The 26,497-nt window shown below is 52.4% G+C and overlaps 1 protein-coding gene across 2 annotated transcripts in view; it reads left to right on the plus strand.

Annotated features, from left to right (window-relative positions):
* Positions 1 to 26,497, plus strand: part of TRAPPC9 (trafficking protein particle complex 9) — a 514,318-nt gene that overhangs the window by 389,899 nt on the left and 97,922 nt on the right. For both annotated transcript variants that reach the window (XM_029223132.1, XM_029223133.1), the window contains 2 exons: positions 2,117 to 2,270; positions 14,962 to 15,052. In XM_029223132.1, the coding sequence (XP_029078965.1) occupies positions 2,117 to 2,270; positions 14,962 to 15,052 (245 nt within the window). The remainder of the gene's footprint in view (positions 1 to 2,116; positions 2,271 to 14,961; positions 15,053 to 26,497) is intronic.

Raw genomic sequence — 26,497 nt, forward strand, 5'->3', positions numbered from 1 at the left:
CTGAGGCTGCTGGGAGAGATTTCCCTTTCTCTTCTTTGTTCTCACAGCTCCCGCGGTTCAGCTTTGGATTTGGCCCCACCTCTGCGTGTAGGTCGCCGGAGGGCGTCTGTTCTTCGCTCAGACAGGACGGGGTTAGAGGAGCCGCTGATTCACAGGCTCTGGCTCACTCAGGCCGGGGGGGGGGTGGGGTGGGGAGGGAGGGGCACGGCGTGCGGGGCGGGCCTGCGGCGGCAGAGGCCGGCGTGACGTTGCACCAGCCTAAGGCGTGCTGTGCGTTTTCCCGGGGGAGTTGTCCCTGGTTCCCGGGACCCTGGCGGTGGCGGGCTGCACAGGCTCCCCGGAAGGGAGGTGTGGAGAGTGACCTGTGCTCGCACACAGGCTTCTTGGTGGCGGCAGCAGCAGCCTTAGCGTCTCACGCCCGTCTCTGGGGTCCGCGCTTTTAGCCGCGGCTCGCGCCTGTCTCTGGAGCTCCTTTAAGCGGTGCTCTAAATCCCCTCTCCTCGCGCACCAGGAAACAAAGAGGGAAGAAAAAGTCTCTTGCCTCTTCGGTAGGTGCAGACTTTTCCCCGGACTCCCTCCCGGCTAGCCGTGGCGCACTAACGCCCTTCAGGCTGTGTTCACGCCGCCAACCCCAGTCCTCTCCCGGTGCTCTGACTGAAGCCCGAGCCTTAGTTCCCAAACCCCGCCCGCCCCGGCGGGTGAGCAGACAAGCCTCTCGGGCTGGTGAGTGCAGGTCGGCCCTGATCCTCTGTGCGGGGATCTCTCCGCTTTGCCCTCCTCACCCCTGTTGCTGCGCTCTCCCCCGCGGCCCCGAAGCTTCCCGCCTCCGCCACCCGCAGTCTCCGCCCGCGAAGCGGTTTCTAGTGTGTGGAAACCTTTCCTCCTTCACGGCTCTCTCCCACTGGTGTGGGTCCCATCCCTATCCTTTTGTCTCTGTTTATTCTTTTTTCTTTTTCCCTACCCAGGTACGTGGGGAGTTTCTTGCCTTTTGGGAGGTCTGAGGTCTTCTGCCAGCGTTCAGTAGGTGTTCTGTAGGAGTTGTTCCACGTGTAGATGTATTTCTGATGTATCTGTGGGGAGGAAGGTGATCTCCGCGTCTTACTTTTCCGTCATCTTCCCCTAGATCCATGGAAGGATCTTAATTCACTCATTCATTTCTTCTCTGAACCGGTTACTACAGTGTGCCCGGCAGGCATTTTTCCAGGCCTGGGAAACACTGGTAAACAAGACAAGAGGATCTCTGCCCTCAAGGAGCTGAATTTTGGTAGGATTGATAGACAGTTAACAAATCCAAAAGTAAATATTTACAGCTCATGGTAAATGCTATTGCAGAAATAGGTTGAATGCCGCAGTGGAGAATGGGGCGAGGGGAGGGATGAGATGGAAAGCTGCTGTGGAGAGGTGGGCTGGGAAGACCTTTCTTAAGCTCAAATCTAAAGGATGAAAGCCTCCAGCTATGCCAAGGGTCAGGAGAAGAACATTCCCATGTGCGGAGCTGTGGGCACAAAGACTAAGGGAGGAAGAGCCTGGTGTGTTCTGGAAACTGCCAGAAGGTTGCGAGTGCGGGACACAGCAGCAGTGTGGGAGGCTCTGTAGAGGATGTTGTACTTGCGCCGAGACCTGAAGGGAGGGTGGGGTCCTGGGCTCAGGGGCTGGAAGTGGGCAGGTGGGGAGCTGTGCGACTGGCGGAGCACGCGGCGTGTGTGAGCAAGTCCATCTGGCCAAGGGTGAAGTGCAGTGCGGCAGGCAGGGCTCTGATGACGAGGCTGCAGTTCCCCCTGGCTTTTGGGGGCCCAGGGGTAAGTGGTTGCCAGGCCGCCCCTCTGCGATTTTTCCCTTGCTTCCTCTCTGCCTTACCCTATTCCAGAATTCAGATTTCCCTCTGGGGTCGGACATTCTGACTGTGTCTTCCGTGCTAAACGGTGTTGAGCCAGCTCTGAAGCTGATACTACCCTGGGAGTCAATTATTTCATTTTCTTGGAGTGAATCAGTTATGAACTACTAACGATAATGATTCATTATCCTGTCTCATGCTGGCAGGGGCTGCTTCTCCAGCAGCCCACAGAAGAAATTGCCCTCCTGATTGATTCTCTGCTCTGTTTCGCCCTTCTCTTAGAATGGCTATTCAAGTGGACAAGTTCAACTTTGAGAGTTTCCCAGAATCCCCTGGGGAGAAGGGGCAGTTTGCAAATTCCAAGGAGCTGGAGGAGGAGAGGCAGGAAGCCCGAGGCCTGGAGATCAACAGCAAGCTGGACATCCACTGGACCATCATATCCTTTTCCCGGTGCCCACCCCGACCTGCGGACCCCTGAGGAGGACCCCAGAGGGGTCAGTTGTTGAGCGCTAGCCACAGATAGCTCACAAACGGCATGGCAGGGAGATACGGACCAAAGAGTGGGCATTTTCTTACCCTTCCACCACGCCCAGGGCCCCACGAGTGAAGTACAGGTTCAGGATGAGGAAAGGCCTCCTTGGGGCCGGAGCTGCTCTAACTTGGATCACGTGTTTCCTGTCAGCGTTGAGATCTGTGTTAGTGACCGGTTCTAACGGCCACCTATCAACGCTGGGCTTGGGGTCGGGAGGTTCCACATACTGACAGCTGAACACAGGATACGATTGTTGGGGAAACTGGAATCGGGCTGTACAGCTCAGCAAGGCACGCAGATGCCATTTTGAAAAGACTGGGGTGGGGGCGTTAGGAGGACTGCACTAAAAAAGACGGTTTCATAAAATAAGTGGCCCTGCCTTGAGTTTCCGATCAGTACCTGGCTCATGGTAGACACTCAGTTGGGTGAGTGGGACTCTGGAGAAAACTCAGGTTCACTTATCTATTTACGTGTTTTTTCCAGCAGTCTTTACTCGGTGCCCGCTTTGGGTTGGGTATGTGGCAAGTTGCCTGAGGGGCTGCAGTGCGCAGGCAGGGCCTCATGGGGTTGCCCGGTCCCAAAGAGCGTGTGCGTCATCTGGGGATTAAACGGACGGCTGGGGAGCAGGGACAGAGCGTTATGCCAACTGCTGTGAGGTTCAGAGAATGAAGCTGCCGGGGGTAGGGCAGTCAGCGGCGGCTTCACAGAGGGGGTGTCGCCACGGTGGGCTTTTTAAGGGTGAGTAGAAGTTTATCAAGGGGACAGGGGTGGGAGATGCCCCACAGTTCGCATGGTGCGAGAGGATGGCTCGCTCAGGGTGTCTCCCAGGAAGAGGCAACTCTGATGGGAATGTCTGTTGATTACCTTGTTCACACACTGGTTCTGTGGAAGTGGGATAGTCACAGGCTGTTGTGTGGGCTCGTCGCCCTGGATTCTGGAATCAACCTTAGGCTGCAGGAGGCACAGCTTCCGGGACCGAGGCAAGTTCCTTCGCGCCAGCTAACGTGAATCTGGGCTTGGTAGACAAGACCCCTGTCTCCGAGGAGCTTGTGACAGATAAAGCGCTGTAGACGGAAGGCTTTGAGAACCAGACGCCAAAAACTAGAGCGCTCAGGGGCTCACGGAGGGAGCCTGGCATGCATGGTGGAGCTAGGCGTTTGTCTTCTGTACAGAGAGAAGTGAAAAGGTGGGGGGCCGTGGGAGGTGCCCTTCCCTCGGTGACCCCACTTCTCAGCAGAGTCAGGGTCCAGTCAGCCGGCGCTGCTTGAGTGAGCAGAGTGTGGTAGCATGGAGGAAGGCGGCACCCACACCGCGCCCCAGGCTCGCTGCATCCGTCACCTCTGTCAACTGTTCACACCTCTCTGGTCGGCACCTCTCACGGTCCGCTGGGGAAACGGGATCTCAGCAGGGTGAGCTGACTCACCCTGAGTCCAGCCAGGAAGTGGTGCAGCCAAGGACGCACCCAGGTGGGGTGGCCGGCAGCAAAGCGCTTACCCGCCAGTCCAGGTCCCCATGGGGAGCGTGGTGAAGGTGCTCATATCCTGTGGTGGGGAGGGGGGCAGGGGGGCGGGCGGTCGTAAAAGGAGGCCATTAGCGCTCAGTCCTGGCGTCTACATCCTGGCACGAGCCAGGAGGGTCCTTTCTGGGCCTTGGGTTGCGGAGGCTCCGCACCTCCTGCGTGGAGCCGCGCTGGGTCCTGGAGCCTTGGCTTCATGCAGGGCCTCGTGCAGAGCCAGGCAGGCCTGGCTGGCACCCGTGGAGGAGGGGCACTGTGCTCGGGCACCCGGTGGGAAGGGTTCATCCTTCTGCGGGGTCTCATTCTGGGACTGGGGGGCCCTGCCTCCCCAAGTTTCACGGAGACTGGGCCTCACTGGGAGCCAGGGCGCACGGCAGCACCTGCGAGTGTCATTTCCTGGGTGCTGCCCCCAGGGGTCCCACATGGTCCTCGGCACCGCTCAACAGCTCCCAGGGCGTTTCTCACCACGTCTTACTGATGCAGCTGCCTCTGAGTTCCTGCAGAGAACGGGGAGGAGCCAGCACTGAACCCCGCGGCCTGCTTGAGCCCACAGTCCTTGCCTTCTAACGGGGTTATATTGACCATCAAAACTCTGAACGTGCTTTGAAAACTATTATTGAAAACGTACTTAAAATGTCTTTGGGTTTCTCTCGTTTTAGCCTTGATTCTTTCAAGAAGCTGACTTCCCTATTTTGTGTTCGATTAATAATTCATGCTGCAAATCCTTATTGAATGCCTACCATGTGCCAGACACACCTGTCTCCTAGTTTAAGGATTGGAACTGTCCCCAAAGGCGAATTTGAGTGAAGAGAATTAGCATTAAGGACATTCCCTCCCTCCCCACTTCCCCTCCTATCTGGTAATGACATCTGGCATGGGATGGATAGCAGACTTTTGCTATTGTAAATCTAAATTCAAGCAGATGGAAAGACCAAAGATTGAATTGGCTAATTATTTCATTATGCATTTTAATATTTTCTCAATATTTAGACTTCATAAAAAATTTGAGCCTAGTTTGACACCCACTGTAGTAATAAAAATGGCCCGTATGTGGCACGTAAGGCTGGACAGACGTGTTTTAAAGGAAACTGCGGCTCTTGCGGTAGGTGTGTGCATGCCTGTCTGGGTAACATCTGCAACATCCAGATACGTGGCAGGGACACCGGGAGCTCCAGACCTCCTCTGCACCTGGCTAACAGCCTGTACGTATTGTTGTTTCCGTGTGCTGAGCCCTGGAGACACCCCCAGTCTGCGGGAGGGGCAGACGCAGAGACGGACACTCACGGTGCAGCCCGGGAGGGCTGAGACAGCTTTCCTGCGGTAAGGACCGGCAGGGCTGGAGTATTCTAAGCACATTCCTGACACACACTGGGGACCTGAGTCGTCCCCTGTGACTGGTTGTACAGAATGCAGTCTGGGGCAGCAGGGGCCAGGTGTCTCTCAGGCTGTGCGGAGCAGTCGGGCTGCCCTGCCTGCCTCCTTGCCCCCTTCCCTCCTCCCCTCCCTTCCTGAAGACGAGGGTTCGGTTCTGTGGCCTCCTCCTTCAGGTCCTGCCCGCAGCAGCCTGTGGGCATCGACCTCCAGGGCTCTCCCTGCAGGCCGTGAAGATTTGTCCCTCCCAGTACAGCCCAACCGTGCTTTCAGGTCCCTCCTCTTGTCTGACCTCCCCCGCCACTCTGTGAAAGATGCAGGGCAGGCTTTATTTTTACTTTTACTTTTTAATTTATATTTTATTGACGTCTCGTTGATTCACAGTGTTGTGTTTATCTCTGCTGTACAGCAAAGTGACTCAGCTATACACATATATTCATTCTTTTGTATGTGCTTTTCCATCATGGTTTACCCCAGGAGATTGAATATAGCTCCCTGTGCTGTACAGTAGGACCTTGTCGTCTATTCATTCTGTATGTAACAGTTTGCATCTAGTAACCCCACACTCCCAGTCCGTCCCTCCCCCTCCTTGTAACCCCTCCCCCCCTTATAATAAAGGGCAGGCTTTATTACAAGGAGCCTGGTAACTGGCCGAGAGCCAACACAGTCCACGGGTCCCCACAGGCTGCCCGGTGGGTCAGGAGACCCACCCCTGCAGGGACAGGGTGACCTCATGTGGAGGAGGTGGTGGAGGGCACCTGGCCATCCAGGGGCAGTGAGCACCAGGGGCCTAGTGGTACTTTCAGCCCTGGCGCTCCCTGGCTCTGAGGTGGGGTTTACACGCTGGCCCCGCCAAATGAGCTCATGAATTGAATACTGCTTGTTTCCCCTAGATTTACGGTACCTGTCTCTTTTCTGTTTATCACTTCCATCATCATCACTGCTATGAAAACCGCCGCTCGCACGGCTCCTGTGTGTCAGTTTCTTAGTGTGTTGTCTGCGGGGCTGGGGAAGGGATGCCGGGCAGCGGGGCTGGGGAAGGGATGCCGGGCAGCGGAGCTGGACGTGGGACCGGCAGGCGCTCTTTCCCTGCCTCACCCCTCCCCGCCAGCCACTGGGTCTCAGCCTAACCCCTCTGTTTCCCGTTCCTCCCAGTGTAGTGGGGGGAGGTGACGGTACCACGAGGAGCCCCGTCGTGTGGCGCCTGCAGGACCAGCGCCCTCCCCGCCATCGGGCTTGCCCCCGTCACACCTGGGGCTCTCCTGTCCTTGCGCTTCGATCCTTATTCTGCCCAGGACGAAGGACTCCTCACAGAGACCTGTCCTGAAGCCCGCCCTCTTCCCTTGCCTATCCCTTGTACCGCCTCAGCCTGGTGACTTTGAAAGGGAAGGTCCTCCTGAGCGCTCCCATCTCGCGGGGGGAACTCGCCTGGGGGTGATGTCCGTGGGGCTCCTGGGGGCGGGGAGGGGCGGCCTGCACAGAGAGGCCTGTCCGTGCTTTCCGGATAAACACGCCCTTGCTTCCCATTCTTCCTCTTTGAGCCTTCTTCTTCCGTCTAGCTGCCACTGTTGGACCCTTTTTACTGAAATTGGGAAACCTTAATACAGCCAACTCTCCCGGAACTCTGTCAGTAGCAGGTAGTAGCCCCCGCACATGACCCAGTGACCGTCTGCATTTGCCTTTGGGCTGGGACCAAAGATGCTGCATCGTTGGGGGCCGGAGCCCCGGCTCCAAAGGTCTGGCTCTGCTGTCTCCTGCGTCCAGCAGGGCGGTGGTGACCTGTCAGGCCCGTGTCTCCATCTGTTCAGCACCGTGACGACCCCTGGTCCGGGTTGCCGGTTGCCGTTAGGGTCAGTTCTAACAATTGTATCTGCCCTTCTGATCCCGTACCAGGTGCCAGACAGGATATTAGCACTTTCCCTCAAACCTACAAAACAGGTAATACCTACCCCTTTTTAAGAAGTAAATAAGTTGTTATAAAGCAGAAACTAACACACCATTGTAAAGCAATTATACCCCAATAAAGATGTTTAAAAAAAACACAAAAAACTGTATGACCTAACCTAAAAAAAAAAAAAAAAAAAAAAAGAATAAGTAAATTTTGGAAATTAAGTAACTCACCTGAGATGGTGCCGGGAGCTGGAAAGCCAGGATCCCAGAACGCGTGTTATTTTCCTGTTGACTGAAGTCAACCTGAAGTGAGGCCTCACCCTCGTGGTGCCGTCACGGCCCCTGACCCTAGGGTGTGTCAGTACAGGGGACACGCTTCCTGCTGGAAGACTCGGCGCTGCTCAGGTGACCCGGCCTCAGGTGAGGCTTCTCCTGGACAAGGGACGCTGGGCCAGACCTCCCCCACGACTGTCCCCTGGCGTCCTCACCTCCACCTCTGCTGGGGCCTGCCTGAAAGGGGCTGGGTTGGCAGTTCTGACAATCACCCAGAGCGTCTGGTTTGGGGACGTATGGAAGCTGACCATATCTGTTTTCACTTTCCACGGTAATTGAGAGACGGAGGAACAAGCATCAGCATTGGAGCAGGTGTGGGTCGTCCTTTATGGTTGGCCTCACATGTTCCATCTTCCACGGAGCCCTCTCTGCCCCCTCTGCCACCTGGCCCGGCTGGAACTGCCCCTCCTCTGGGGTCCTGCAATTCTCAGTGCTTAACTCTTGTTTGGAATACTGCTTACAGAGCACAGGAAAGTTTGGTTTCTTCCCAGAACTGTCTCCCTTGCCAGGCTGTGCTGTTCTTGAGGTCAGGCGGTGTCAGCAGCTATTTCCTGATGACCTGTGATGCGCTGCGGCTTGCGCCCAGCGCCGGGGACACTGCGGTGAGCAAGATGGGGTGTGGACTCTGCCCGATGGAGCCCAAGCTCGTGCTCTCTTCCCCGCCCCGGTGCTGCCTGGAATCCTTCCATGTAGCTACTGAAACCTTTTGGTGACTCAGTGGTTTCCATTTGATTGGTGCAGCCGATGGTCACCAGCTTGGTTGCACTACGCTGAGTGCTGTGATGAACGTAGGAAGGGAGTTTGCAACCAGCAAGATTCGTCTGAGTGGAAGCCCGTCTCCATTTCCAGGGGGCAGCCCTGCGCAGGCTGTCTGCGGTGGAAACAGATGCGGGAGACGCTAGGAGCAAGCTTGTTTCGTCAGCGCCCCTTCTCGCTTTCCTCGTTTTTGTTGCAAATCTCTCTTCAGAGAGCATTTCAGGGTTTGCTGAGATGCTCGCTGACCTGTTAGAATCCAACCCCATATAGGTTTCCCGACAGGGACTGGGTGCCCAGCTCAGCTGATCCCCACGAAGCTGGCGGCCTGGACCATCTGGGCCGAGTCTCTGCCAGGTGGTCTGGTCTGGTAAGCACGCGTCTCCCGCCTTCTGTCTGGAGATCGTTTGTAACCACCTGGCTGCTCTGAGGGTGAGGCAGGGCTCAAGGACCCCAGGGGTACAGTGGGCCTTAGGTGCCAAAGACTCAGCAGCCCAGAGTGGGGGCGGGAATGTCTTCGGGGGACGCAGAGGGCACAGAGTCCTTAATACCTGGGAAGGGGAGTGTGGCCGTTCTCTTGAGAGCACGGCTGCGCCCCCGAGGGGCTGCCTTCCCAGGGCTGGCCCGGGCCGTGCCGCTGATGGTGGCGTGTCTGGCCTCACAGACACCAGTGGCCCTCTATAAATCCCAGAAACGCAGCAGCGGCTGTGACGTCTGTCATCAGTCTGTACTTGGGGTCAACCCTGTAAGACTCTAGGCACGACGTCCTCAGTTTGGTTGGTCACCACCAGGACAGGCCACCGGGCATACGGCCACACCTGGCCTCTCAGCTTCCGAGACCGCATCCCCGCCAGTGAGGAGAATTTGCCGATAGCCAAGCCCTCCTCCCTTTATAGACTGAGGCAGAGCTCTCACTGTTTGCACCGGATTGCCTGAGATGGCCTCTCAGCCTCTCTAATTGGCTTCTGGCTAACTCTCACAGATGCTTCTGATGGAGCTCTGTCTTCTCATTCCCTGAGAGAAATTAAGTATTTTTAGACAAGACTCCTTTAAAACGGTGCACTAGGCTTTTCTGATAGTCATGTTAGGAGAGAGAGTTCTATCTAAATGGATTTTAATACAAGTAGCTCCCTGTATCGGTACAGCTGATTCCTTGATCATCTTCAGTAACATGCAGGGTTGCATCTTGTATTTGTCTTTAGGGAGTGAATGTTTATAGCTGTGGGTAAGCACTTGGTTAGGCCTTCAATCCTCATAGTGGGGAAGCCGTGCCAGCCCAAGAGAAGCGTTGCTCCCGACCCTCGAGGATGTAAAGCTGCCCTGGCCCTTTAGCCTTCAGGGGACGGAGGGAGTGAGGTGGGAGGGACACATATTTGATTCTTGACTCCCCCGAATCCAAATATGTATACCTTGAAGTTACTCTGAATGGAATCAGGGTTGGGCTCACAGAGAGCATAGATTTCAGGTTTCGCCGGCTCACGAGAGTGGGGAAGGACTTTTCCCTAGTATGCAAAGCAAAGTTCCAAATCTGTGTGTGTGTGTGTGTGTGTGTGTGTGTGTGAGAGAGAGAGAGAGAGTGTACACGCACACGAGTCAACGTGCAGTGTGCTCATGTGATTGGGTGCACGCTGGGCTTTTACACATTCTGTGCACTTTTGGCATGACAGTTATTGTGAGCATGTGTATCTTATATAATAGAATCATAAAATTACAGAGCTTAAGTAACAGCTAACACCTTATGGCACTTACTAGATGCCAGCACTGTTCTGAGCAATTTACCTAGATTTACTCAGTTTTTACAAAAACCCTGTGAAGTAGTTTTTATCCACAGTCCACAGATGAGAAACCTGAGGTCCTGTGAGTTTACCTAACTTGTTCCAGGTCACCCAGCTAGTAAGTGGCAGAGCTTGGGTTCTCATCCAGCTGCCTGGCTTCAGAGTCTGTGCTCTTATTAGCTCTGTGTTGGGCAAAAGAGCAGAAGAGCATCTGGTCTCTGCCAGGGCCTTCACGTTATCCCCATTTTTCAGATGAAGCCAAAGAGACGTAGCGTTCCTCGGGCACGCCGCTGATTGGCACGCCTACCTCGCAGGGCGCTCTCCATTTTGCCTGCCCTCCAGCCTCTGACTCGACTGTTCTCCCCCCGCAAGACCTGCAGCCCCGAACCGCGTGCAGACTCTCCCTGGCAGTTCGTGGCGCTGTCCGGGGAGCTGAGCCCAGACACCGGCGGCCCTGCTGGGATGAGAACAGCCCAGCATCAGCATTCTCAAAGTTCATGAAGCAAATCGGAGGACAGAGTCATGGGAAAGAGGCTCATTAATCACCTAAAGCAGCCTTTCCATTAGCGTAATTTCTAGTTGTGACAATCTGCTAATTGATTTGAGCTGAAGTGGGGCTGGGCTAAGTCCCTGCACCTGGGGTTATCACTCCAGAGCTGTCACATGGGGCGCAGACAACCCATCTTCCTGGCGGGGGTGGTGCCAAGGTGCAGGCCTGCTCCTCAACGAGCTCCCCACTCCGGAACGCTCACCTGGGGGCCCGTTTAGGAACATCTGCATCGGCGGTAGACCACTTACAACAACCGGGTGTTCAGAGCTCGGCGCTGCACTCCCCTGTGGGAGGACCCAGGCCTGCCGCCCGCCAGGCTGCGTGTTCCCCGAGGGAAGAGCTGACTGAACAGTCGCTTCTTCTAGAGCATCAGGCTGGGTCCTGGTAAACTTCAGTCCCATACACACAGGCGCAGGATCTCAAAAACTGCTCCGTGGTTTTAAACGGTCCTTTGATTGCAGTGCATGACTGAATATTTCACTGCTAACGGGCTAGCAGAAAATGAAAGGGAAGGTATTTTATTAACTTGCTGCATTTTCCTAGCATCTGGCGTTGTTTTTAAGGTTTGGAAGCAAATATCCATGGTTCCCAAGACTCGTAGAAGATTAACTGAGACAATGTGCATGAAAACATTTGTAAACAAAAAAGCTCTGCACAAATATTGATTAATTAAATGTAATTAACAATGATGGGTGACTAATAATACTAAGGGATCATCCTTACACAATAGGCTGGGCTTCTTAAAAGTAGGAAGGATCTCACCTGGTGGGTCTTCTCGTCCCCAGCAGCTACCACAGCCCACGCTGTAGGTATTGATACCCTGATGTGAATCCAGGCCCACCCCCTGGCAGGGAGGAGCTCTGCACCTGGAGCTGAAGGGCTAAATTGGATCCTCCCTTCCTGGCTGTGTGGCTTAACATCCCCGAAGGGGTTTCCTCAACCTGAGGTTGCTGTGAGCACTGTGTGAGATGCCCCTTAGGTAAGTAGGTGCTCAGTGAGAAGCACTGGGCATTGATGGAGCACCTACTGTGTGCCAGGCGCAGTGCCACTGACCAGGGGCACCGTCCCTTACTCTCCTGGGTTTGGAGCCACAAGCAGCCCTCTGAAGTCTTTCTTACTGGTTTGCAAAAATAAGCGGCCAAGCAGTCGTGACAGCAGAGCTGCCCGCTCATCAGCCCGGCAGGTTTGAGTCGGGGATGGCAGTGAGCAAGGGCCAGCCCGCACTGCAAGGCTCGCCACCTCTGAGAGGCGTGAGTGAAGTGTGGTGGCTCCAGGGAACTCAGCCGTGGCTCTGAGGCAGGAAGTGACAGGCGCAGAGGGCGCTGTGAGAGGGATGCGTGGCTCCTTGCGGGGAGCCAGCAGCTGCCTGTGGGAGGCTCCAGAGGCAGAACGAATGTGAGTTGGATGCACTGAGCTGGGCACTTGAGTTTTCTTACGTTCCAGGCGCACAGGGGTTGTCGATGATCATTACTTGAGGGTGTGGCTAGGAGACTTGCAAAGCCTGGTTGGCACCCACAGTGGTCTACATTCCCCCTGCTGCAGTGTCACCACCCCTGCCCTCCTAAGGGACAGGAGTATATCTTGGGGGCAAGAACCCATCGGCTGACCTGGAAACTTAATTGCTGCGTCCCAGGTGACTAGGAAGGGCTTGAAGCGGGGAGACAGGTACTTCAGCACCACGGAGAGCTCCCCGTGGGCCTCCCTCAGGGCTGGAGGAAAGAGGCTGGCCACCACGCGCCATGCTGGCAGCGGGCGGTGACTCTGCCCCTGGCAGTGCTGGGGTCCTGGCCGGGCCCCGGCCCTGTGCACAGAGGATCCTCGTTTGTCTGGTGGGGATCACGGGTCCTGGCTTCCAGGTTTATTGTGAGGAATCGATACTGTGTTCATAGTAAAGTGTCTGAAAGCGTGGGCTGCAGTGTGGGCTCCAGGGTCAGATGGCCTCAATCCTGCCACTGCCTAGCCGTGTCTGCTTTCTTGTTATCCCCATGGGCCTGAGTTTTAAAAATCTCTGCAATGGAAATAACAGTCCCTATTTTAAACCCACCACATACTCAATTTGAAAATAGTATTAAATTGAGAAGATACATGTTAAACACTTAGCACACAGCCTCTCTCATGGGACTCGCTTTGGAAATACTCCTTCTAGCAGAAATAATGATAGGAATTATTGTCCTCGTCATCATTCTCTGTTGACCTCTTGCCCCCACCGCCAGAGTCCATGTGTTTAGGAAAGAGAAGCGGCTGCCATGTCCACTGTCCTCACTGTAACATTGTAACCTGGGCTCTAAAAGTGCCCGATAGAGCATCTGCATAGCTGACTGGTCAGCCAGGCTTGCATTCCTGTGTCCAGGCTCAGACACAAGACTGCTTTGGTGGCTCATGGGGCTGAAGGGGAGGGGAGGTGCGTGCAGGTAATTAGCTTTACTAGCTCAGCTGTATAATCTTATGGCTCATGTCCGAATACTGAAATATGCTATTGGAATGGTTTCCAAAGCCCCAGTGCCACTTGGCAACTTTGTAATTACTCACATGCTAACTTGCTCTTCTCACTAATCATTTCAAAGGCTCCTCATCCTGGCCGCGTTTGTTAGGCACTCTTTCTGTTCTTCAAGCACCGGGGTGTGATCAGCCTCAAATGCCTGGCGTGATTTTTTTTTTTTTAACAAGAGGGAGTAATATGCCGTATTCTGAAGTCTTAATTTCATACAAGTGAAAATAACCCCCAAAGAGAGTCAGGAAAGAAAACAGAAAGAAACACACACACAGATGTGGCCCCTGCACCACTTACCTGGGATGTTGACTCATGCCAGCATTCATTTAGTCATCAGACAGTGTTCATGGAGTGGCCACGATGATCCAGACACTGTTCCAGGCCCCAGAATGAGGGCTCTGCCCTCGCCCAGTGGACAGGCGAGCGGTGAAGCCAGACGATGGAAGACACACACATCTAGTGAGGGCTGCCGAGGGGATGCCGAGAGCCTTCGGAGCAGAGACAGTTCAGAGAGGCCTTCCTGGAGGAAGTGAGGTCTGCGGTAAGGGTTAAAGTATGAGTACAGTGAAGAGGGGGAAGAGGGCAGGGAAAAGCATTTCCAGGCAAAGAGCACAGAAGGTGGAGGGTATGGAGTTCTGAGAGAGCACGCTGTGTTTTGGAAGAATTGAAACAGGGCCAAGGCAGCCAAAGCAGGACCCGGGGCTGGAGAGGCAGGTGGGCGGTGCTCCTGAGCGTCCTGGACGCCAGCAGCTTGGCCTGTGCCCTGGTCTGAGGCCCGTTGCCGCGTGCGGCCAGCTGGCTCTCCTGGGCAGCCCTCTTGTCTGAACAGCTTTCCGTGGATGCTCGGCTGGGCTGTTTGAGGGCTGGGCTGTCCCCCTCTGGCAGGAGGGACCCGGGAGCTCTGGTCTTCATTCCCTCGGGGCCTCGGCACCCCTCGCTCCCTGCCCCAGCCCGTTCTACTCTGCCTGTGTGGTTTTATCCCGACCTGGCTGTCCTCAGGCTGGGCAAGTGCAATGGTCTGTTCCTATATTGTCATCTTTGTTGGAATGTGAGCCTCTCAAGTTCAAGGTTCACGTCCAGTCATTTCAGTGTCCTCAGTGCTTCTCACCATGCCTGTCTTGTTTCAGACACACTCTGTGTTTGTTGAATGCAATTAACTTGCTAATGGAAGAAAGTAATGGGATTTTCCCCCACTTCCTCAGTCACTAGAGAATGTCAGGAATGACATTCTTCCCTTTTGATTGCAACCTAAGTACTGGGGCTTTAATTTATGTAGGAAAAGGGAGAGAGGTTTATAGATCTCTCTCTGAGGACCACACTGGCTGTTTAACATTAGCACCTTGGAGAGGTCTGTTTTCTGCATTTCTAAACCTAATTTCTTCATCCACCGATACTTGCTGAGAGGCCGTATGACTTCCTCGATTATGAACTCGCGTGAGTCCGTTTGTAATAATATGTGTAATTACATCAAGATGTATAACAGGTCAGACGTGAAACTGGCATGAAACCGACACGTGTAGAGAGACGCACTTGGTTGTATTGAACAGTAAGCCACAGTTTGCATCCTTTTTAGGAAAAACAACCTTCCCTCTTCTTTATTTCCCCCAGCAAGAATAGCTGTTGGATTGAAATTATCCCAGTGGATTTCCCTTCTTCACGTAACAGCTCAATTTACCAGATCTGGGCCGGGGGGTGGCGGTGGGCGGGGGGGGGGGGGGGGCCCTTGCCACATTTACGTACCTGTTTCCCACACACTCAGGTGATATCTTGTGGTTGGTTAGACCATCCCTGGAGAGCAGGGGGACGGTCACCTGCCGTGGGAGGTTTCCCGTCTGGGAGTCTGTGGAGAAACTTCTAGAACTTCTCCCCCTGGCCCGGGACTCGGAGGCAGCGGAGTTTTCCTTAACGCGGCTCACCCCTCTCTGAAGCGCACAGGTGAGGCGAGTGTGGAAGGACTCCTGAGCCAGCTGGTCCTGGAGCATCTGCAGCTGGCCCCTCTCCTGTGGGGTGAGTACCGCTCGTCACCTCGGGGGCCCGCGCTCCTTTTCTCAGAATGCGCAGGCTCGCGCTTGGCGGTGTGTGGGACGTCACAGAGAGCCGTGGGGGGAGGGAAACTCACCGCCGCGCCGGCCTCTGCGTGTCTACCGAGCTCTGCCCGGGCACAGCCTCGTGAACGGGCTCGCTGCCCTCTGAGCACAGGTGTGGCCGTGACGTGGAGGTGCCCTCGGGGTCCATTTGCTGCGGCGTCTGCCGTCCTCCGTGGGAGCACCTGGTGTCCGCATGGGCGTGTCTTCTGCAGATGTTTCTGCATCTCCCGTGATCAGGGTGGTGGGCGGGAGCGAGGCTGCGGTTAGCTCGTCTCTCCTGGACTAGCTCTGACAGAGTTTGTTTGGTAAACACCCTAACTCAGCCTGGCGCTCAGCCCGTGAGCGATCGCCCTGAGGTGGCACTTCGAAAAAGGCATTTGAACGTTCGCTGCCCGTTGCACCTGGAACTCTCACCCCAGTCTCTGCCTTCCTAAATAGCGGTGAAACAATTTTGTTGAGAAACAAACTAAATGTAGAATTTTTGTTGAAGTGGGAGTCTTTATTATCCTCTGGAAATGATTCCATCATGTAATCTATGTTGGGTCAGATGCAGACAATCTTGTACGTGTACCTTCTTCTCTTTACCCCAGAAACCATTGTAAATTAGTATCTGGTATTTCATCCGCTTAATTAATTAGCTTGACCTCCCCCTTTGGCATGCTGGAGACACAGGAAAATTATCCCAGGGGTCTGAAGAGAACAGGCCTTCCTCCTGGCGTTCCCGCACTTCCCCTTCAGTTTGTAAGAGCCCCTCGCGCTGCCCGGGGGCTGCCCACTCTGCTGGGCTCCCTACTCCCGCCCGTGAAGGTTGTCGGGAGTCCTGTGAGGGGCGCTGACACGGCAGCTGTGAGTGGACTGCTGCACCGGGGGCTCCTTCCGTGGAAGCCGCCCGCCTCGCTGGTGCAGCCCGAGTGGAAGGAGGCGGGCGGTGTTCCTGCGGAATGTGTCACTGCTTGCACCTCTGGGGGTGTCCCTCGCTTTCCTAGTTTGGAATGTGTTGTCTCTTAATGACCCGGGCTCAGCCAGCTACTTCCACCGTATGTGGTAGCTGAGGAGGATCAGACTCCCAGCCCCAACCAGCCCGAGGAAACACAGTGACACAAAACTTGTATTAAGGCATCATGTCAGTCAGAAGAAATTCCCCAAGGCCTCAGCAGTCTGGGAGTGAGCCCTGGAGGGTCTGACTCATTCCAGAGATTGGGGGTGGGGAGGGTACATTGGGAGAGGTCAGAGGCCCTTGCTGGATTTGCACTGGTCTCCTTGCAGGTGTTTTCCTTGTCATGTGTCACATGCATACCAGTGTGTTGGCAAATAATGCAAGTATTAAAAGATTTTATCCTGGAGAAGATGCATGACGTTTTAAACAATAATACCAGGACCTGAAAGGCGTTTCTGGCAGGAGGTCTCACTGGCAGTGTCCGCGGTGCCAGGCAGCTCGGGGCTGCGCTTTCGGGCTCCCAGCAGCCTCCCCGGCAGCCCAGTTCCTCTCCTCGAGGCATCCACGGTCTCCAGAAACAGTGCGTAGTATTTTCCTGTTCAGAGTGTCATGATTAATTTAACTCTTACCATATCTGGCTGCTTCCAAGGAACATCCTTCTGTAGACTTTCCTGACTTAGATCAGCTTCCTAGCTTTAGAGTTATCAAGTCAAAAGACGTGCACATATTTAAGGCTCTTGAGCTGTTTTGTCAAGTGACTATGTGACTCTTGGTCATTGATCATGACATGGGCATTGTGGGAGCCTGGGTTTCTGGGGTGACTTTCTCACCCTCTTGTGAACGCAGTTCCAGGGTAGTGGCCCGTGAGGGAAGGCGGTGAGTTTCGTCTGCTTCCCTCCTGCCCCAGGCTGGCCTCCCCAGCCCACCGTGCGTGGGGTGGGGTCTTCACCCCTGGCCTCAGCACACGTCACCTCCCACCCTCACTGTCCCCTCTGCAGTGGAGCCAACATCTTGGAGCCACCAGCTCCTCACCCCATAACTTGGGCTGTCCTCCTGGTTCTTCAAAGGCAGCTTTCCACACCCTGGACTCTTGACCTTTCCACTAGCTCACTTCATGAAAGCAATATATTCTCACTGTAGAAAGCCAGGGGAAATCAGAAAAGTTGGATAGAGAAAAATTACCCTTTTCCCACATCCCCCCCCCCAAAACAGTCTCTACTTCATTTGTGTGCATTTCTAAGTCTTTTTCCTGTCCCCCAACTTAAATTTTGTTCATAGAGATGATCATACTGTAGTACTTCTGTGTCCTTTTTTATACTTGACAAAACATAAGTATTTCCCATGTTATAAACATGTCTTAACACATGCTGTTTAAGTCCTCACCGTAATTTCATCAAATGGATACAAGATAACTTAGTACTTGCTCTGGTGTTTGGCTGTTTCTGTTTTTTGGAGGTGTTTGTTGTTATGTAAGTTACTTGCATTGGCTGTACATGGAGCTTTCTCTGTGTTTTGGGGTCGTTCCCTCAGCAAGGATACCCTGAAATTGTTAATACTCTATGGAGTGGTGGCAGAGAGCACAGCCGTCAGGTTTGCTGCGTGATGATGACTGCATCACGTGCCACAGGCAGACCTGTGGATGGCACAAACCCACCACGGGTCTCAGTCCTGTCTGCTGCTTCCTCTTGGGGCAACTTCTGTGGACGAGTCAGCAAGTTCTCTGGGCCTGGGTTTCTTATTTGTAAACTGGAGATGCTGAGGGCCCCAAATCCTGGGCGAAGGTTTGAAGAGATGCCTGTGACCTTGCGAGAGTGCGTTCCTTCCCTATCAGCGGGGATGTGGGCCTGGGGCGGTGGGGACCACCAGGACTGATGCTGTGTGGTGGTCGAGGAGGAAAGGAAGCTAGATTCTGGGGTGGATCCAGGACTGCATGCGTTCTTTCTGCGGAGCATCCCAAGGCAAGGCAGGACCGGACAGGACAGAGCCGCGGCAGGGCTGGGGAGGGGCCTGGGACAGGACCCCGAGTCGGCTGCCTCCTGTCTCTGTCCATCCGGGAACAAAACTGCGAGCTGGGGAGGCTGCACCTCCGGGTGGGAAGACGAGGCTGGGAGGGTGGCAGAGCCCAGTGGGCTTCCTGACGGCCTGCTTCGAGGGCCAGTTCCAGTCGTTTCCATGGATACTGGGTGGTGGTGACTAATAGGCTAAGCCGTTTCCCATGATGATTTGATTGTCCCACGGCTGTGCCCCTTCTACCTTCTTCAGCTGACAGCTGAAGCTTTCCTCTTCATAGCTTCGTGGTGCCCGGTCTGTCCTGTCCTTCATCCACAGTCAGTGAATACCAGTCAGGTGTTGGCTACATCTTGGAGGGGATGCTTTCAGTGCACATCCTCCAGATCATCACCGAGCAAACCCCCAGGTCCAGGGCCGAGCTGTGATGTGTGGGCAGCACTTGTAGGCACGAGGGTAACGCCTGTCAGGGAAGCAGCGGCCACGTGATGCCTTGTGTGAAGTCACCCACTGCCCTGCCTCAGAGAATGATCCACCCTCACATTTGGGGAGCATGACGCCAAACTCTTCGTGTGGTTTGTCCGAGCCACACAAGTCTTGAGGTCATGATTACTGTCCCCCTTTTACAAATTAGGAAACAGACTCATGGGGGTTTTGTTGCTTCAAGTTATGTGGAATACGTAGGTTCTTGGATTGATGGATTTGTCCATCTGCACCAGGCACTGTCCCAGGTGCTGGGGACACAGAGGTAAGTTAGACTTGATCCCGGCCTTCCAGACACTCCTGGTCTGATGCAGGCAGGGGGCCCAGGTCGGTCAGCAGACCATCCCCATGTAGCCTGGTGCGCTTGCCAGGTGGGAGCTTGGCGGGTGTCCTGGAAGCGGAGGCCAGAGGCAGCCCTGGACCCCGACACTGACCACCCGGTCAGTCTCAAAGGAGCCAGCACTGTGCTTGGGGTGAGGCACACAGCCCGCGGCACCAACGGAGCTCACGGGCCTCCCTGGGGACAGAACCACCTGGAAGACGCTATGGGTTCATCACGTCTGCACGTTGCTCCGTCTACCTCAGTGGCCCCTTCTGCACTCTGCCAGCTCCGTTCTGGAGTCTGGATCCCGGCGCGCCAGGCAGCCAGACTGTCCCGAGCCTGAGGTCGGGCTGCATCCTGCCCTCCTGGGACTCTGCGGGGAGACGCGGCCCAACTCCTGCAAGATGTCATTTCATCAAACTGGGTGACATGGAGGCCTTGGTGGGGGAGACGGTTAGTTTGTTTCTAGCGTGAGATTCGTGAGGACCGATGGCAATACTTGTATCTTGGATGCGTGTGGTGCAGGCCTCCCTGGCAGGTGAGCTGCCCATGGACACCCGCCTCCTTCCCAGGGAGCTTAGCAATGGCGCTGGGCTGTGGATTTCTCCCCCACAGGCTACGTCTCCAGACAGCTGCTCCCGGGCCAGGTTAGCACTCAGGCCCACGGTCCAGGCTGGGTCTGCTGGGCCAGGTGAATCGGGTGGTTTTGGTGAGTCCCAGCGGCTGGTCAGCCTGGTCTGAGGACCCCTCCCTGAGGCCCAGCTGTGGTGAATGGCCATCTGGTCTGAGGCCCAGCTGGCCTGGCAATGGGTGCAGGGAAGCCAAAGGGCTGAGTCAGTGTCCCTTTGGCACCTTTGCCAAATATATATATATATATATATATATATATATATATATGTATGTAAATTGATTTAAAAAAAAGGAAAAATAATTTATACAGGATATAAAAAAGGAAGGAAAAAAGCTGAAAACAAAAAGCCCATATAAAATGTATGGACACCAAGGGGGGTAAGTGGCAGGGTGGGTGCTGGTGTGCTGAACTGGGAGATTGGGATTGACGTGTAGACACCGATGTGTACAAAATGGATGACTAATAAGAACCTGCTGTGTAAACAAACAAACAAGCAAACAAAACAACTAATACTAAACTTTCTTTGGGTTATTTGTATGGAAATATGTTAATATAAATGTTTCAGACATTACATGAAATTTCTAAATATCTTATATGTTCTGGTATAATGTTATAAGTCATAATTCTAGTTATTACTTTAAAATGTGTATCTCAGAAATAACTAAAAACAAAAACAAAAAAACAACAACAACACAAAAACCCATACAAAGAAAAAGCCCCAGGCCATGATCCCCCGCCAGGGAATGACCCTGTGGGACCAGCCAGTCCCCTCCTGCCCTTTCGTTGTTGGGTGGCAGCCCTGCCCTGGGCCCCTCCGTGCCAGGCGTGTTCTGTGAGCTGCCCTCCCCCTCCTCGCAGCCACTGAAGGCAGGCACCGCTGTCTGTCTGGAGCCCCGAGAGCCTCGGCTGTGCTGGGCCCCCCGGCGCCCCAGAGCCTGTTCCTGCCCTTCTGCAGCACCTCTCCTCTCTCCTCTCCCCTCCCACCACCCGCTCGACCCTGCCCCCCATTCTTCTATTTGGTCCCAAGCATTCTAGTTTTAAAAGCATGTTTGGGAGCCTGCTTTATTGTGATAATCTTTCCCAAAAGAATAGCTGCATTTGGGGAGCACTTACTGCATGCAGCGTGTCCAGTAACTCTGTCACCTCGTTTATTCTTCGTAACTACCTGCTGGAATAAGCATTAGTCTATGTTTTATGGAAGAAACTGCTGAGTGAAAAGATTCCATGACTGGTCCCCCAAACTGCTATTCCTGCCCCCAATCTGCTTCCTGCGACCTGGGGTCCTCCCTGCAGCCCAAGTGACCCTCCCAAACGTGACCCCAATGATGTCACTCTTAAACACTTAAAACAATTCCTTGTCTCCCATTATCACTGAGGATGGACGGGAGCGTCCTTAATGAGGCTTAGAAGTGCCTCCCCGACCAGCATGCCTGCCCCTCCAGCCTCTGTCCGCCGTCTCTCTGGGCTCTCCCAGCGCCATCCTCCCCGAGGTGTGCACCCCGGGCTCCCTCCGCTGCTCTCCCTTCTGCCAGGAAGTTGCCCTCTCTTCCAGGCCTGTTTCCCTGTGCCCCGTGATTTCTCCTAGTCCTGTCTTTCCTTCTTCAGTCCTCCTGGGAAGCCTTGCTTGCTGCCCACACCTCCATGCTGTCACACCCCACCACCGAGCTGCACGTCCTCCTTTGTGTCCCCTCCTCAAGTTCTCGTGGCCTGTAGATGGTGTCCACCACTCCCAGTGAGCGCCCTGGGAACAGACAGCATTGACCGCACCCGCCGGGTCTCGATGTTTGCTGACCGCGTGGAAGAATCGGTTGGATGAAGGCCATCCTCCTCACAGGGTCAAGGCCATCCAAGTCCTAGTCCTTAGACGTCCTCCTTCCACATGACTTAAATGCACATGACTTCCGTGTTGACGTGCCCAAGTACACCCTTCTGGCTGGCTATTAATGGTTTCCAGGTTTTCCATTCATAAGACTAAGGTGGACATTCTTGGCATCTGCCCTTCTGCCCCCGGGTCAGTCCCAGAGGGCCAGTGTCCAGGGCAGGGTTACTGGTGCTTTGTGGAGGCGTTGCACGTTTGTGGCCAGCTTGGCCTCCAGGGAGGCCGTACTGATCCACACTCCCCCTGGCAAGGAGAAAACGAATTCACCACGGGTCACTCTGGATCCTCTGTGACGCAGCAGCCGGGAGGGCCAGCTCCACCCCAGGCGTGAGGGGCCAGGCTGAGTGAGGCCCAGCCCTGCCCTTGTCCTACCCCTGTGCCAGGAACCCAGGCAGCCTGAGTTGGAGTTTGCTTCTGGGGCCCAAGAGTCAGAACAGGGTTTCTGATCCTGGGCCAGAGGGTACGTCTCTCCGAGCCAGGTCCCTGGAGAAAGCTCAAGGACAAAGGACAGCATGTAAAACCAGGTGGATTGAGTTTCCCTCAGTCCCCAGCTCCTCCACCTGAAATCACTGCGCTGGACCCCTCAGTGCTCTGCTTAGACATCCTCCCGTCCCGGCAGTAAGCCTTCGCCTCTCGAGTTCCCACCCCACGTTGTCTTTGCCTATTCACTTGTCTGTCTTGCTCCCGAGACGGGGAGCTCCGTGTGGGCAGGTTAAAGGAGGTGCTCAGTAAGCTTCCTGCATCCGATTGAGAGGGACTTGGCCTGAGAGGAGCAGGTGCACATACCAGACCTGCAGCCTCTGGCCTCGGGGACAGGGGTCGTGGGCATCCAGGGAGGCCCACGACTGTGACTGCCTCGGGGCCCCTTTCCTCGGAGGGAAGGTGACAGGTGGACCTGGAAGTAGTGGCGTGAGGGTGCTGTGGAGAAGGGGGTCCTGCCCAGCCCAGGAGCTGGCCGATTCCCGCCAGCTCTGTTGTGGGTGTTCGTTGTTACTCTGGGCCTCCAGTGAAGGCCATGGGTGATGCTTCGTCCTCCTCTTTCTACAAAGGGGGGCCGTGAGGCTTTCCTTGATGGGAAAGACTACTGCCCCAAAATGGATCCTGTGTGGCATGTGGTCAGTGTTTGTGTGATTTGCTTATTTTGTGAAGATAAAACGTGCACAAACTGTGTATTTTCCTCCTCGGGTACCACGGGAGAGCTTCCTGCCACTTTCCCTTCTTACTTAATGACATAGGCTGGGTCCAGCCCCATTCCATATTGCACACAGAGCTGCCACAGTCTTCTCAACCACAGCGTAAGATGTATCGTAATTTATTTACTCTGTATCTTCTGATGGGCCCTTAGTAATCTTTTGCTATTATAAATGTGGTTGCAGCAAATACCCTTATAAGTATGCCAGTCCTCCCAGGAGTAAGTCAAGCTGGAAGATACTTATTTAAATTTAACAATCTCTTTAAAAACAAACAAACAAAAACTTTGTTTTTGTATCATACTCAGACTTTCCTCATTTAGAGTACATTTAAAAAAAATTCTCTTAATGCTTTCATGGGCTCGGCTGTTTTAAGATTTAAATCTTTTACTTATCTGGAATTTATTAAGGTGTGAAGAGTGAGGCATGGATCCACCTTTTCTTTTTCCAGGAAGCTATCTAGTTATCCCCAAGTCACTTAATAAATGATCTATCTTCACTAATAAGCAATGCCATTTTCTCATATGTTTAGGAAAATCTTGGGATTCTCTTCCATTAATCTATCCACGGGCCAGTATCACCCTTGTAAGTATATTATGGATTTACAATATATTTTAATATTTGCTTGGGTAATCCTCTTCAATGTCATTTTCTTACATTCATTCATTTGTTTATTTAAATATTGTGATCAAAGCACATAATACAAATTTGCCATCTTAACCATTTTTAAGTGTACAGTTCAGTAGTTGTAAGTGTATTTGTATTATTATGTCAAAGATCTGTAGAATATTTTTATCTTGTAAAATCAGCCCTATGCCCATTACACATCTTTCATATTTATTTGTATGACTTCAGAAAGAGCTTGTATAGCTCATTTTGTTAAAAAAGAAAACTTATATAGGTATTTAACTGCCTCTTTAACGGAGGGTTTTTTCCCTGTTTTTGCTTCCTCTTTTATATAAGTTTGCTTCCTCTTCTTTTTCTTGTTTAAGTGAGCTAACACACGATCTACTTTCTTCATTAATTCTATCTCTCTTCTCTTTTCTAATTCAGTGATTCTTCTATCATTATTAATTTCTCCTTTCTGCCTTATTTGGGCTTATTATATTATTTTTTCCCTCACTTACTGGGTTGGGCATTTAATTCATTCATTTAGATTGTCCTATTATTGGTATAGTTTTATGGGGCTATGAATTTTCCTATGATTACTGCTTTAACCACATTCTGGCATTTACATTTTTCATGTTTGATATTTTTAGGCATTCTGCGATTCTAGTTTGTTTCATCTTTATCCTAAGAGCTGTTTAAGACATAGTTTTTTGCTTGTTTGTTTTTTCTCATTTTGTTATGACTTTCTAATGTAACAGCAGAGGAATCACTTTAGTACTATTCTCACCTCTTAGAATTTACTGAGATTTCTTTGTGGTTAGTTTTTGTTTTTTGGGTTGTTTTTTTTTTTTATGACTACTCCATGGACATTTAAAAGGAAGGCATATTCCTTGTTTTAAGTGTATTGAGTTGAAATGTATCACTTAGCTATACCTTATTAATTTGCTTAGGTTTTTTAAGATCCTTACCTATTTGATCTACCCATGGACTTTGAGAAGTGAATTACAATTACTGCTAACATGGGTCCCCTTCACCCTGATGGACTTCTGTCCATCGATGTGATACTGTCTGTCCTGTAATACATGCAGTGTGAAGGCTGATGGTCTTTGGTGCATAGATGTCATAATTATTCTCACTTTGTTGTGCCTTTTACCATGTAAAGTGCCTTTCTGTGGCTCCTCTAATATCTTTTGCCCTTATTTCAATCTGGTCTGAGACTGTAGCTCTCATCCCTCCTTTCTTTCGGTTTGGCTGATGTACCTTTGCCTCTTGTTTTGTTTTAAACATTTGAGAATTTCTTTTCCCCCCATGTGGTTCTCTTAGATGAAGCATAGAGTTGAGTTTTGTTTGTGATCTAACTTCATCGTCTTTTTCATTAATAAGTGGGTTTAGACCAGTTACATTCCTTGATATGGCACATATGTTTGGTCTTATTTCTGTCATGTATTCTGTTATGCTTTTTATCTTGACTCTTGTGATCTGTGTCATCTTGGTTTTATTTTGTGTGATGATTTTATTTTTTCTTCCTTTTCCTTTCTAAGCTCTCCTGCTTCTCTTGTCTGACCTCCCCATCCCCACATCACCTTCTAAGGCCTTACCTGCTTTAGGTTTCGTCACAATTCTTCTTATTCTCTGAAAGTTCATTACATATACAGGTTTTTTTCTTATTTGTCTCTCCACCCCTGCTAGAGTATAAGCTCCACAGAGAAAGAACCTGCTCTTCCCTGTATTCTCAGAACCTGGAACTGTTACCGGAACATTTTAGTGACAGCTGAATACACATTTGTGGAAGGAATTAATAACGTAACCTTCACAGTCTGTCTCTGAAGTAGGTAGTGTTATTCCTGTGCTTTAGGGGAGGGAAATGCAAAGCGTATGCAGGGTTATTCAGCCTGTGAGTGGCAGAGTGAAGACTAGCGCATGGTCACTATGATTCGAAAATCCACGTTTTCCCCATTATTGTGCCTCCCAAAATCATATAATGAGCTAGTGGCCTACAGCTGGATTGGAAGCCTGGGTCTGCTGACTTCTAACCAGAAATTCCACAGTACCATAGTCTTTTAGAAGTAAAGATAAGCAAAAGGAAAGAAAGAAGGAAGTTACCGTGTTATTACTCACAGACTTGCAGGAAAGTTGCACGTACAGTGGCTAGAATTTTTTCTGAGCCATTTTAGAGGCACTGCACCATCGTCCCAAATTCTGTGTATTTCCTACACACAAGGACATTCTCTTATTTAACCACAACACAGCCATCAAAATCAGGAAATTAGCGTCCATTCTACCATCCAGTACTGAGACCCCATTCAAGTTTTGCCAGTTATCCCAATAGTGTCCTTGGTTCCTAAAGGATCTAGACGTGGTTCAGAACCACTGTTGCCTTCAGTTGTTTCATGTCTCTAGTCTCAGTCGATCTGCAACAATTCCTCAGTCTCTCTTTGACTTTTTTTACCTTGGTGCTTCCAGATGTTACCAACTAGCCATTGGTGGAATGCCCCTCAACTTGGGGCATTTGTGTGATGTGTCCTCATGATTAGATTCAGTACCTGTGTCTCTGTCAGTAGTCACAGAGGCAGTGCTGTGTCCTTCTTGCACCTCTCAGATGGCTCGTGAGTTCTGTTTGCTCCACCACCAGTGGTGGCCACCTTGATCACTTGACAGGGTGGTGTCTGCCAGCCTTCTCTGCCATCAGGTTTCTTTGTTTCTCTTGGTAATCACTCAGTATTCTGTGGGAAGGTGCTTTGAAACTTCGTAAATACCGATTCCTCCTTAAACTTTCCTTTGTTCGTTTACTCTGAGTGGATTCGTCATTTCCTCTTTTACTCAGTGGGTTAAAGTATGTGACTGTCATTATTTATTTTGATGCACAGTGGGAGCTCTTTCAGGCTGACTTCTGTGTCTCTCGACACGTCTCCGTCATTCCCTGGACACTTCCTTGCTTTCTGGCGCTAGGTGTCCCAGATTCATCATGAACTTACAGCTGCGACAGCATCCATTTTCCCCAAGAAGTCTTGGTTCCCTTTAGTGAAGATCATTATTTAGAAAGCAAGATGCAGATGTGAGAATGGTCATTCCTACTGGGGGGGGGGGGTGGTTGCTACTCCCTGGCCTTCTCAGAGAACACAGCCAGGGAATATACATGTACATATAACTCTAAATACACACACACACGCTCAACGTCTCTTTCTATGCATATTGACAGCTACCAGTTCTCTCTGATACCTCTAATTCCAGTCCAACACGGCAAAGTTCCTTCAGGTTTTGTCCCCTTTCCTCAGTTGTACCTCACTTCCTTGGCATTGGGAGATTG

Source organism: Monodon monoceros, unplaced genomic scaffold (genome assembly GCF_005190385.1).
Source record: "Monodon monoceros isolate NGI ecotype Baffin Bay Population unplaced genomic scaffold, NGI_Narwhal_1 Super_Scaffold_14, whole genome shotgun sequence".
NCBI classification, from domain to species: Eukaryota; Metazoa; Chordata; class Mammalia; order Artiodactyla; family Monodontidae; genus Monodon; species Monodon monoceros.